At 39.5% G+C, this 13,964-nt stretch overlaps 2 protein-coding genes across 2 annotated transcripts; both read left to right on the top strand.

The window, feature by feature from the left end:
• Positions 1-360: 360 nt before the first annotated feature.
• Positions 361-6,979, top strand: LOC135108151 (la-related protein 7-like). The gene is made up of 2 exons (XM_064018895.1): positions 361-522; positions 4,519-6,979. Exon 2 carries the CDS (start codon positions 4,585-4,587, stop codon positions 6,205-6,207), a length of 1,623 nt encoding a protein of 540 aa, XP_063874965.1. The 5' UTR covers positions 361-522; positions 4,519-4,584; the 3' UTR covers positions 6,208-6,979.
• A 3,108-nt stretch (positions 6,980-10,087) lies between these two features.
• On the top strand, positions 10,088-12,545 carry LOC135108152 (peroxisomal biogenesis factor 3-like). Its single transcript, XM_064018896.1, has one exon. It carries the CDS (start codon positions 10,236-10,238, stop codon positions 11,436-11,438), a length of 1,203 nt encoding a protein of 400 aa, XP_063874966.1. The 5' UTR covers positions 10,088-10,235; the 3' UTR covers positions 11,439-12,545.
• Positions 12,546-13,964: the final 1,419 nt, after the last annotated feature.

The following is a 13,964-nucleotide window of genomic DNA, read 5'->3' as shown; positions in this document are numbered from 1 at the left end:
GTTAAAAGCAAGGCCAGAAAAAAAAAAAACGTAAAAGGTAAAATATAACAACATGGAAAATAACTAGACGTGAAATGGAAAGAAAAGTCTACATAAAAGAAAAAAAAAACTCCACTTCGACTATATTCTTAAGGGGCGCGCCCTCCACTACTTTCAAAAGGCTCTAGTTGAAATTACATGGATATTTAGGGTGTTTTTTTTATGTTTTCGTGATAGATTAATATTATTAACAGGAGAAACATCCTTGAGAACCTGGTTAATCATCTCTGTGGCCTTTGAAATTAGTCCTGGTGAGAGAGCAAACGTTTCAGAGTACGGGCCATTACAAGATCAAAACCACCACCACCACCACCGCTGCCCGCCAGACGCTGCGCCCAAGCCCCAAGAAGAGGAAGTCAGACAGAAGGCAGGCTTGAGGCAGGTCGTGCAGAGCGAGATATGACTTCCTTTGATCAGTTAGCGGCGGTCGATCCTCTTCTGGCCAGATTCATTGAAGGAGAGACGCAGAAGCAACGTTTCCAGGTGGGTAACTCATCCCAAACTTGATTCTAAGCTTCCCATGAATGTTTCCGTGCTTCGTCATCTCTTTCTCCTCACATGCTTCTCTCCTGTTCTTTTGTCTCTTCTCTCCTGTTATCTTCATTCTCCTCTCCCATTCCTCTTCTCCTTTCCTTTCTTTTTATCCTGCTGTATATTCCCAAACAAATTAGATCCTTCCTCGCCTCTTCATCTACCCTTCGTCCTCTTCTGCTTCTGCCCTGCTGCTATATTTTATGTGTAGCACCTGCTTAGCATCCAGGCCAGGTGATGGTGATGCTACATTTCACCAGGACAAGGTAATACGTGTTTCCAGCCTCGCGTGTTATTGGCCTGCGTGTTTTACCAGGTACAATGTTTTACCTGTTTCATGGTGTAAGGCTTATCACGGTGTTTTTATTGTCAAACCAGGTCATCAAATTTAGAAACTTAGTGTTTGGAGGGTTTCAGAGGGTGAAGCTTTCAGTTATGATAGTTTGGGCAGGTTTGATGTAATTTTAGGTGGTTCATAAGGATATTTCAACTAGAAACAGTACCCATTTGGGGATGGACAGGTGTTAGTACTGATATTCTTGTAAAAGTTTTGCTCCTTGCTGCAGTATGATGTTACTGAATAAAAGCTCCCAGCAGAATAGCAGGTTAGGTTAAGTTACATCCTGTAACCTAACCTAATCCAATTTGCTGTTTTGCTGGGAGCTTATATTCTGTAATATTGCACTTAGCTGGGAATGAAGCTAAAATATCAGAAATAATGCATGTCCATTCCCAGTTTGCTATAAATGACTTTTTACTCCATTTTTTTATACTCTAATTCAGTTTAACACGACAAAATATAAAAGATTTGATTGTTTCCACAAACTGCTTATTTGTGCTGTATATACAGAAATATCAAGGGTATTCTTTCCACTTTTTTTTCTGTGTTCCTATTATTTTAGCTTTTATATATAAGGTTAGGATTGATAAACAAGGATAGACTGTAGGGAGTGGTATTATTCTCACACCATATATATGTAAATAGATTGAAGGACAAAATTGTACAGTTTAACAGGTAAAATCCTCTAATCCCCCTTTTCCCTTATTCATTTATTTATTTATTTATTTGTTTTTTTTATTATTCTTTTTCTTTTCTTTTCACATGATTTCCGTTGACACGATGGTTTGAAGTCCCTATACATCTTGTAAACCAAGTCGCCTGTACTTTTTGTGGGGGAAGTATTTTTAAGATATATAAAAAGAATTAAAATATCCTTAACTCTCTGGTTGTTAGGTAAATGTGTGAGGGTAGTAAGAGAACTTTGTGAGGTGGTCATGTGATATTTTGTTGCAGAGTTTAGACAAGACACAATCTTGGGTTGGGCCTGATATGCTAGTAAAAACTAAACTTGTTTTGACTGAAAAACGATTGCTGTATTAATTCAAAGCATAATAAAGATCAATTAGAATGGCATAGTTTTGTCTTGAATTTAAAAGGATGCAGTTAGAAATTAATAATATCTGGATTATTTACTGGAGCAGAAATTGAGCAGAATAAGTAAATAGCAACACAAGAGGCCATGTCTCCTTAACAACATCCCACTCTGAGTCAGTTTTACAGACAGCTTGGGAAGGCCTGTTGTGCTTCCCTTTAACACCTTCACTGTGATATGAAACAATTAACAACATCAGAAACAATGCATGAAATCTGTATAAGCATCCACAAGAAAGGAGATTAAAAAGAACAGATTTTGCCATTTTTACTGTTTAAAAGATTGAAGGTAGCTATAGAACAAGTAAAGATGTCTCAATGATTAGTATTTTAGGAAAGATGTACCAAATACCAGTCAAAGGATGAAACCAAATGCCAAGATCAGCATTTTGCAGAAATATTGAATTGCTGTTTGAAGCTTAGATTTAATACCTATCTTGCCTTGAGGTATTCTATTAGTAACATCCACGAAAGATATCAGTTTGAGTGTGATTTACCTGCATTTAGACATCAATGTACACGAAAATTGATTGAGTTAGATTTCTAAGAATGATGTGTATGATGATGCAATACTTGATTGGAAACTATTCTGATTTTAATTCTCACAGCAAAGTCTTATTTGTACTTCATGATTATAATATGTCAAGTGAGTTTCCTGAAACAATTTCTTTCTATTCTTGGGCAACAGCATATTGATTTGAATGAATTTCTTGTATTGGTATTTTTTACTTTTACTGAGCCAGTCAGTTGAATGGTTCAATAGCAGCAGCACCAGGAGTAGTGTGTGTGAATGGTAATGATAGTGCACCTGTCTTGTGATGATGGGCTGGTGTGTTTTTAAGTACTGAAAACAGTAATGAAGTTTTCAAACAAACACATTGAGTAGAACATCCACTCATCCACTACAATATGTACTTTTTTGGTTCAAGGATCATCTTCATATTGATTAGTTTTCTGCAAGATTTTTGCAATTCTTCTATCTTTGTAACCTATTATGGGAACTGTTATTATCTGTTATTTGTTGCAACCGAATATGCACGTCTCTGATACTGATGCTCAATACATTTTCATGTGTTGAAGTATTGTAATTTGGTATATACATGTGTAACTTTTTCGTTTTTAAGTCTGAATATGATAAATGAAAGTGGAAAGGCCAACACTAATTAATGAGGGCTGCATTTGATGTGCAGAGCATTTATTGGATGCTTCCAATTCATCACAGATCAGCTGTTGTGTGGATGGAAGCTTGTCATGAAACTTATGACCATCTTTATTTGCGCATACCTGAAAACGTGTGGGATTGCTTGTGATTGATAGCTTATTTGTTAACTTGAGGGATGCTTAACACTACAGATACTGGAACTTAGCACTTCACAGTATAATAACAATGAGCAGAATCACACTATAATAACTGAAGGTTTTTACATTCATATGCAGCAAGACCTCAGGAGTACACATACTTATGACAGTTTTCTGGTGGAACACTGTTGGCAAAATGATGTATTAGTCCTGTGTAGTGTGATCTGGCAACAAATACCACTAGAAAGTCAATCCTTCACCCCAACAGACAGGATTATGTGTCAGAACCTGTTTTTCAATAAGAGATGACTGTGTCAGCATAGCAGTGTGACAGAATCTGTCGTGAAGTATGAAAGAAAGAGGAAAGGATGAGAAACAGGGAAGGCATAGTGATTAGAAGGAGAAAGAAAAGAATGTTACACACAGCTTTTACAGCAATCTTTCCTTCCCCTCCCCACATCTTCACCACCAACTGTAGTTCTTCCTTATTCAATGAAGTGCAACACACTACTTCTGACTACACTTATGTTCTTAGATGGAATGTATCAGATATTTTTTGGATATTGCAAATTGTTGAAAGGCAATTATATATCCCAGCATGGGTTGGGAACATCCTGCATGTGTTGAAGTGCTGTTGTCATTTGCGGTGTCATTAGTGGTGAAGTGTGTGTTAGTCTGGTTATTGCTTGGCCCTGTGATGCCTGTGCTGCTTCATGGCCTCACTTCACACGGCTCCCTGAACATTGTGAAAAGTTTGGTGCAAGACAGTCAAACCAGGTTAGATGTGAACTTGCACCACTAGAATTCACTATTCATGGAGGAAATAAATCACAGGAATTTGTAAAGAGAGTTTTTTCAATCAAAAAAAATGTTTGTAATTTATGAAATGTAAATCTTGTTACAAGACTCTGGTCCACTTGGGTGACTGTATTGAAAGCTTTCAGTTCAGCTGTGTAGACAAGTGCCATTTCATTAATTCTATCCTACTAAATCTAATGGCAGTTTGTTAATTTTATTCCACAAGTGATGTGCACATAATGTTTTTTTTTCCCATGATGGCCATTACTATTGGCCACCCATCAAGATACAGCATATTATTGGTCTAAAGAAAATATTTTGTCAGCTTGTTTGTGCCTTTTTTTGTGTTTTATTGTTACTCTTGTAAGTGACTTAGGCTGAGTGTGGGTATTGACAGCATCATTGTTTCTTGCCTACAGCTGCACTAGAAGAGCCAAGAAGAACTAAACTAATAACAGGCCAGCAAAGCCCTGTACAGTTCAGTCATGGATGAGACTCCTGCCCCACAGCAGCAGCCAGAGGCGGCAGGGAAAGAGGCTCCAGCCTCCAAGGAGTTTCGGAAGCGTAAGAAGCGCCTCCTGCAACAGATTGCAGACCAGATGGATTTCTACTTCAGTGCAGCAAACATCACCAAGGATCGCTTCATGAGCAGTCTGCTTCGTGATGGTCCGTACATCGACTTACAAACGTTTTTTAAGTTCAACAAGATCAGATCCATGACCAGTGACATTACCTTTCTAAGGAAAGCTATAAGCAAGTCCTCCCTGTTGGAGCTATCAGAAGACGGCCTTCAGGTTAGGAGGAAGGCGGCTGTAGAAGTAAAAGAAAACGAGCTGCACTGTACCATCTATGTGGAAAACATTCCTTCCAATGCTGACCATGACTGGGTGCGTCAGGTGTTTGGGGAATATGGAACCATCGATTACATTTCTCTGCCTCGCTACCATCGCTCAGGCAGACCTAAGGGTTTTGCTTTTGTAGAGTTCAAGGCTCCTGAAATGGCAAACTCAGCTCTGGAAGCATTTGGTGCCCTTGAATGTAAAATTCCTCCCACAACAGACCCTTCCGAACTGCAAAGCATCAAGACATTTGAAGGTAACACAGGGCAGCATATGGCAGGAGAGAGTCATATGGAACCTCACAGTGATGACCAGAGTGTGGACAAGGAAAGTGATGGTGGGAAGAACATGGAAATCTCTGTGGGAGAGGGAGAAAGTGTAAAGAAAAGGAAGCTAGATAGTGTAAGTGAAGAAACAAATGAGAAGAAAAGAAAAAAAAGTAAAGAAGAGAGTAAATCCGATGATACAGCTGAACAGGGAGAGAAAAATATGGACGCCAGTGAAAGTGAGCCACAGGCGGGCACTGATGGAGGAGAGGAACCTTCCAGTGGCGGGAAGAAAAAGAAGAAGAAACGGAAACGAAAAAAGAAAGAAAAGGAGGTTATTGACAGCATATACTTGAGAGTCATGTCCAAAGAAGACTGGAAGAAGTTAAGGAACAAATATCTCAATGCACAAAGAGAGAACATGAAGTTACTCAAGATGCAACTGCAGGAGAGGTACCACCAGCCACACTTCAGGAGACACAATGCTGGAAGGAACATGGAGTGCGACCAGAATCATGACATGGAGCAAAGCAAGGCCCAGGAAGCAGCAGTGATAGGTGGCAGGCTGGAGAAGGACCAGAGCCTCAAGCCACAGTTTACACCTAATTCAGTCATAAAGATCAGCTTTGAGGAGCCACCCCATGATCCCAAAAAGCTGAGGGAGACTGTTCGGGAAGGAGGGGGAAGTGGGGTGGCCTACGTGGATGTGAGCGCCACCGAGAGGGACGTGTTTGTCAGGTTCACATCTGAGGAGTCAGCTGGTGCATACAAGAAGACCGGGTGTTGGAGTCGCATGGAGGTCCTGTCTGGTGCTGAGGAGGAGGAGTACTGGAGGCGCATTATCTCATGTTGGACTCAACGCAGGAATAAGAAAAGCAAGCAGAATGGAAAGCGGTCTCAGAGCTGCGGTGGTGAGCTGCGGGGAAGAGAGAAACTCCTTCAGAAAGCTTTCAGGGACGCTCAGAACACCAAATGTAACTCGCATATTGTGTTTGACGATTGACAGGAGTAAGTTTCCAGATACCTTTAGCAATATCAAGGTAACTAAGGACAATGTTTATGCACTTGTAACAGCATCAAAGTGTGTCAAGTGTATTAGATGTCCAGATACCTGTAACATCAATGTGTAAAGTGTATCCAGGTACTTTTAACAATGTGGAAAGATGCCTTCAGTAGTGTTAAGGTGCTCTGAGTGTCCAGATGCACTTTTAACACCATCAGTTGTCCAGCAGCATGTGATACCATCAAACATAGGGCCATAGTCTAAGACACTTCTGCACCATACCTTCACTACTTTCAAAAGGCTATACTTGAAGTTACATGAGCTTTTAAGGGTGTTTTGACAGTTCTAGTGACCAATTAACAAGATTTCTACATTATCAACAGGAGAAACACTCTTGAGAACCAACCAAATCATCTCATTGGCCTTTGAAAATAGTCATGGTGAGAGAGCAAAGCATTTCAGAACACAGGCCATAATGATTGATCGTCTTGCATATGAGTGGTTAGACTGATTATTATTGCACCTCTCGTGTTGTAAAGTTAACCACGACTTTCTGAGCTCAGTGTGTAGATGTAAATTATTCTTGAGTTTCTTTGTCTTGCAGCATCTCAAAAAGTTAATTTAGATATTGTTATGAAGTTTCATATTCTACATGGAATAGGATGGTAGGATTTAATGATCTCTGAGCCATGTGATAAAGAATGTGATACAAATTAAGGAATTAATGCAAGCAATTCTTTTATAGAGATGCACAATAAATCTTTAGTAAGTAGCAGTGTATTCATGTACCTGATACTTAATACTTTTCTACACATATACAAACCCAGCACTCCAACATGGGTGGCTGAGACAAAGCACCACACACTCATGCACACACCATTCACATGCTTAGCCCCATCAGCCCCTGGTGGAAAGGGATAGTCTCATGGACCACCCTACTTCACTCCAGAAGCTTAGGCATAGCACAGCTGGCCACATACTTCCACAGTAAGGCCTAACAGCATACTATTGGTTTACCCCAGCCCCTTCATTATGAGACTGTTCCTTATCCTGCATGTAATCCAATCCATTTGAAGCTTAATTCTTAATTCTCTGAATCTGGTAGCTGTCTTGCACTCTTATTTAAGTTGAGATTACATGCTTTTACTAAGTTTCATGGGTGCTGTCATAAAATTCTCTGTTTAAAAGCATCTAGTTTTGTGCAATTTCAAGTTAGAATAGCATGATTTGATGTATTTCAAGAAGCCACCTGGATTTTAAGGGTTAAATAACGAAAACTGAAATGCATAGATCAAATTTCTCAGGTACGAAGTGTGTAGGATTTAATATGATTGCTTTTGTCACTTAATTTTAGTTAAAGTTAGGGTTTGCCTGGTGTACAGTTTTCAAAAGTTGTGGTGTTATGTTGTACAAAAGTTTTCAGAAAAAGCAAGAAAGGAAATGGTAACAAACAACTGCCATCACCTTTTTTTGGAGCTTCTAATAAAAAAAAAAAACACATTAGTCTGTATTAATTTCTGTTTGATGTATAGATATGAAATTTGCTGGTGTCAGTGACATCACTTCTTGAGACACCTGTACTTCTATACTAAAGTAAATTACATGAGCACCTCATTTCTCTTTGGCTTGGAAGGAATGTGCATAAACTTGTCTGTCCTTTGAAGTTTCCCACAAAGAAGGTAATTTCTCATGCCTTCAATGGATTTTTAATTAGCTCATTGTATCTGGCTGTCATTATATTCAAATGTTGGCTTGTGTAGAGAAAAGGAGAAAACATTTATCAAGTTAAAGCAAAAAGACAAAAGAATTAAGTTAAAACAAAATAATGAAAACATTAGCAAAATTAATTAAAGAAAAAACAAACAGCAAAAATGAAAAATAACATTCCAATAAAGCCCTCCAAAGAAATAAATAAGTAAAGTGAAAGCAGAGTTGGTAAGTCATCCAGGTACATTAACATACCTATCTAAGTTGTCCAAGTTACAGTTACCTCATCTCATTTTGCCTGCTTGGATTACTAGTCCATTTGAGGCTTTGTGACAAGAATGGATCAGTTAGACATTCTTCCTTCCACCTTTCTTTGACTTCTCATCACAGACTTACATGGGGCTGCTGTTGGTAGATGATTGGTCTAATACAGCTAAAATTTTTGTGCTACATTCCTAGTTAGCCAGCAGGATCTTGGAGGCTTTAAAATCACTCCACCTGTTACTTCTATTTTGCTCAATTTATCAGTTTTCACAAAGCTGGTAAGACAATTAGCTATATTAACATGAATACCTGTCTAAGTTTTGGTCACCATCTCATTTTGCTTTCTTTACAGTTTAGGGTTGAGTCAATTTGAGGTCTTGTGATATTGAACCAGTGAGACAGTCTGCCTTCTACTTTCATTTAATTTCTCATCACTGACATACATGGGGCTGTTCTTGTCTAAAAGTGATAGATGAGTGAACTAAAAATGGCAGAGTTTTAAGGTTTTGAAGGCTTTAAAATCACCCAGCTTGTTACCTATATTTAATTGTATTCATTACTTTTCACAAATATTACAGTCATAATCATAAGAGAGTAAGGCAAGCAGCAAGAATCCAGTAGAACTTCACAAAGCAGCCCTCTCTGTGCATCACTCCTATCCATTCTGTCTACATTTGTCTAGTCTTTTAAAGCTCACTACAGACTGTACCAACAACCTGATTACCAAGTCTATTTAAGTGATCTACTACTGTGTGTGGGAACCATTTTTGTATTGTGACATTTTATAGCTTTTTAAGTCATATTTGAAATGTAGTGACTTGACTTTATTAGTGACTTAATTAGTAAAATGTCATGGCTGTTGAGTCCCATCAGATAGTTCCCTCTCATAGCTGATCTTTGTGTTGACTTGTCACCACAAACACAAAGCTTTACATGTGAGAGAAAGATGCCATAGGGAGTATACAGGGTAGCAGCAGGTCATGTCGCCACAAACACAAAGCTTTACATGTGAGAGAAAGATGCCGTAGGGAGTATACAGGGCAGCAGCAGGTCACTCCACTGTTAAGTAAGATCAGAACATAAGAAAATAAGAAAGCTGCAAGAAGCCATCAGGCCTATATGTTGAAGTCCCTGATAAAAACATACCCACCTATTTCCACTTGTCATCCTCATCCATAAATCTCCTTTTTAAATATAACTTTATCAAGCTTGAACGCATTATTTTTTATCCTATCTTGATTAATTATTCCCAAAATTTTGCTTCTCTCACCCTTGTTATATGAGTATTGAGACCACAGGAAGCCCAACTTAGAACTGATTGTCTCATTGGGGTAACAAGTAAGGTTCCCATTACTCTGTACTAATTAACTTCTTTGTTTACAATTATAATACTCTTGTAGTGAGAAAAGGTGTAATGGCCTCAAAAATTATCTTGGGGTCTGATGATGGTTTGGATCTAGCACCTGACCACTTTAATTTATACCTCTCTGTCAGTTCAGTTCCCAGCCAGAGTGCCTCTCAGAGTTAAAAGTTTATTCCATCTCCAGGTCTGTTTGCCATTGTTGCTGTGATATTTCAGAGCCTCAAAGGGTACATAACATGGGCTTATACCACTTGGCATTTGTCTCAGAATTGTGTCCTTGTGGAAGGGACCAGCTTTCCATCACCCAGTTTGCAAGAATAATATGGTATTAGATGTCCACTGTTGCAGGGGAATCTAGCTAATAATACAAACTAATTATACCCTATATTTCCTACACACTGACTAGTGTATTATTAACTATAACTTGGCTTTCAGGTTCTTGTCCATGAGCTGACTGAGAAGTGCTGGGACAAGTGCATGGACCGGCCCTCCACTCGCCTGGAGTCACGCACTGAGGGCTGCATCACTAACTGTGTCCAGCGCTTCATTGATTCGACCAACTTTGTCGCCAATCGCTTACAGAAAGTTGCCAGTCAGCATTAATGGAAGAATGGGTGCAAATCCAGCACTGGCACAGCAAGGCATAGAGTAGTTAACATTTTGATCAGTGCAGGTGTAGCATTAGTATAGCACAATGTTTTCTCGTGTGAAGGATTTCCTCTACCGGCACCGGAGGAAGTTTCTAATTGGAGGAGTCATTGTAGGTGGTGCTGCATTCCTCAGCCGCTATGCCGAGAGGAAGCTGCTGGAGTGGCACGACCAGCAGACACGGGCACTGCTGGAGAAGCAGAAGAAACGGCAACACTATGAGAACACTTATAGAACGGCAAATGCCACAGTGATGAGTCTGTCTGGGAGCATGAAAGAAGTGCTGACGAGGGAGCTGGACACTGAGACACTCCTGCAGGCAGTGAAGGAGCAGCCCCAGCACAAGCGTAACATCTGGGAGCAGCTCAAAGTGGTGGGATTCAGCCGAGCCATATCTACAGTGTACATTGCCAGCCTGGTGGGTGCTGCTATTCGCATGCAACTCATGCTGCTTGGGGGCTACACTTTTGGTGACCTCATTCACTCTGGCCATGCTGGCTTACCCATCTCCCAGACACTGCAGCAGAAATACCTCACAGCTGTCCACTTCTTAGTAGAGGAAGGAATACCCAAACTGGTGCAGCACATCACACAAGTAGCCACACGCATAGTCAGCGGAATTCCACTCAACCGCTCTCTCACTCTATCCCAACTGGAGGCAATCTTTCACGAGATCAGACTTGTCATTGCCGGGGAGAACACTTCTCATGGTGACGGCCAAAGCAGGAGGCAGAAGGTGGAGCCATGGAGCAAGTATGTCCTGCAGCTGCCTGTGCCTCCTGATGGGGAGTCTGAGGAGGAGAAGATCCTCTATAACATGCTCATTGAAACCAGTGACATACTTGACAGTGAAGACTTTGGCACTGTAATGGACACACTGATACAACATGGTTTTAACATAATGCTGGACAGAATGGCAGACTTTTATCCTGTTACAAAACCCCAACAAGAAAATGGCTCTATGGAAAAGTGGGTGGATAACATTAGCCGAGACTTGGATCCAGGACTGCCACCAGATTTGGGTGACAAAATAGCCGGACCTCAGACTGGACCTCCTCACTCCAACTTCATCAATAGCACCTCTGTTCCTGTGGCCAAACTGGTGCCAGTCTTGTCTGGGCTTGTCCACGCTGCACTCTCCCCCACCCCTGGCCAGCTACTGCAGAAGGTCCTCACCAATGACAAGCTGGATTCCATGGGTGCCAATGTGTATGAAGCCTTTGCTCTGCCTCTCAGCCAAGCAGTGTGACAAGTGCGCAAGCTGTCAGCAGTCTTTGAAGTGTTACTGTATCATTGAGGTTCAAAATATACTTGTTTTCACTCTCTATTATTGTTATTGTTATTGTTTTTGTTGTTGCTATTGCTATTATCATCAGCATACAAGCCCTGTGTTTAGCAAAAGGCAATTTTTCATCATAGTTTTTATCTTATTATTATTATTACTTTTTTTGTTATTATTATTATTATTATTATTATTATTATTATTATTGCTGTTCCCATCATCATATGCATCTATGACCACCAAAGGATAAATTCAAATCAAAATAATTGTCTCTTTTCACTATCTTTATTCTTCTTCACATAAAGATGAGCCAAGTATTCACTAGTATCACGACATCTTTATTTACCAGAGCACATTAAATCACTCTCTTGACTGACTGTAAAGGAAGATTAGAGAGAGAAGACAACTGTTGGGAGGAAGTGCATGTACTGACTGGAGGGAAGCTGTCAGGAATAGCCATCTTGCAATGAAGTGTGTGATACAATGAGGCCAACTTTTTTTATCTTTCTTCTTTCAAACTCCCTTCAGTCCAGTTTCTCACATTTCCTCCCTGCACAGCCACTTGCTTAAGCTGGAATAGAGAAAGAAGTTGAAACTGTATCTCTTATCCTTACTGGATTTACTTGAATACATTGTGAAGAGTTTATTTTTCTACTTTCAAACTCTCTTCAGTTCAGTTTCTCACATTTCCTTCCTGCACAGCCACTTACTTAAGCTGATTTAGAGAAAGAAGTTGAATTTATATCTAACTTCCTTACTGAATTAACTAAGTACATTGTGAAGAGTTAATGGGATTTTCCTATTTTCAAACTCCCACAGTCCCATTTCTCACATCTCCCCTCTGCACAGCCACTTGCTTGATTTGATAGAGGGAAAGAATAATCTGTATCTCAATCATTTCATTACTGGATCAAGTGAATACAGTATGGATTGTTAAGAGGATTCAAACATGGGGTATATTTCAAATTATGGGATATATTTTTCAAGCAACTGTGCAGCTCTTCAGTATGTTAACTTCACACTGATTGTCTTTCATCCAACACTGTACAAGACAGTAAACAAAGTGATGTTGATGATGGTGGTTTTTATAATCTTCATATCTCTGACTGCAAAAGTAATAATTGTGGGAGCACTTGTTATGTAAAAGACTATTAATAGTTAGGGAATTTAACTCAGTCTTACAAAGTGCAATGTTACAATATTGTTCATTGACCTCAAAAATATTTAGTAGTTATTTTTCCACACTCACCATGCCCTGTGACTGGACTGTGGTGGAAGCCTCAGGCATTTATTGGGATCACGGAAATCAACCACCTCAGCTGTTTTTTTGGAGTGGCCTAGGTTAGGTTAGGTCAGGTCTGGTTAGGTTAGATCAGGTTAAGCTAAGTTAAATTGGTACACCTAAGCTAATCTGTCCTATCCTAACCTAAACTTATTTTACCTGACCTAACCTACCAAAGCTAATCTAACTTACCATGACTTTATCTTATCCAACCAAAGTAACCTACCACTTATAATATAACATTGTAACCTTACCTACACTGGCTTATCCTGTCCCAAACTAACCCAAACTTACCCTTGTCTTACCTTACCTAATTTAACCTACTAAATTTAATCTGACCTATTATAATCTTACTCTATCCCATCCATTTCTAATACAACTTGAATCTAATGTTACCTGAATAAACCTTCCCTTATCCAATTTAAGCTATCCTAACCTAACCACACTCATTCTAACCTATCCTATCCTGACCTGTCACAATTTAAGTTACAAAACCTAACCTAATCTTACCATCTCAAAAGGATAATTGGGTTTGTTGGTCTTTGTGTGATCCTTTACTAAAGTACATATAAGATATATTTTACCTGTAATCTAAACAGCATAGTGGAAATATGATAGAAAGCTAATATTTCAGAGGTAAATCCCAACACAGGATCTCCCTCTGGTGTTGTAAATAGAGCAGGCTGGATTCAAGTAGGCTGTATGATGGCTGAGGGTGGTGCACCAAAGGGAAATTGTGCCTAGAGATGGTCAGGAAAGTATGTGTCTTCATCTGCTGCTGTCTGTCACTTAGTTGTATTTAGAGATGGTCAGGAAAGTACTTGTCTTTACATGTGTATCCTTTTGGCTGGTTCAGGGCAGGCCAGCAAAGGAGAATTGTACATAGAGATGGTCAGAAAAGTGTGTATTTATTTTCACCATTGCTGCTCAGTCTGTCTCTCAGTTAAGTACATGAGAAACTAGTGGAAATCCAAATTAGGAAGCTTTACTGAACATGAGACAACATATTCCAGAAAATAATACAACTGAAACTTCAAAAGCCCAGATTAAATAAACAATAATAAGATTTCAATACAGCCACCATTTCTTGTAGAAATATTTTACCTTCATTATTTTACATTCAGTTACAGCAACCATAACGACAGAAACTTGTTACACACACACACACACACACACACTAAGTCAGTGATAATGTCCTCGGCTGTCACTGT

This window comes from Scylla paramamosain, chromosome 16 (genome assembly GCF_035594125.1).
Source record: "Scylla paramamosain isolate STU-SP2022 chromosome 16, ASM3559412v1, whole genome shotgun sequence".
NCBI lineage: Eukaryota > Metazoa > Arthropoda > Malacostraca > Decapoda > Portunidae > Scylla > Scylla paramamosain.
This window is presented reverse-complemented; position numbering and strand designations above follow the sequence as displayed.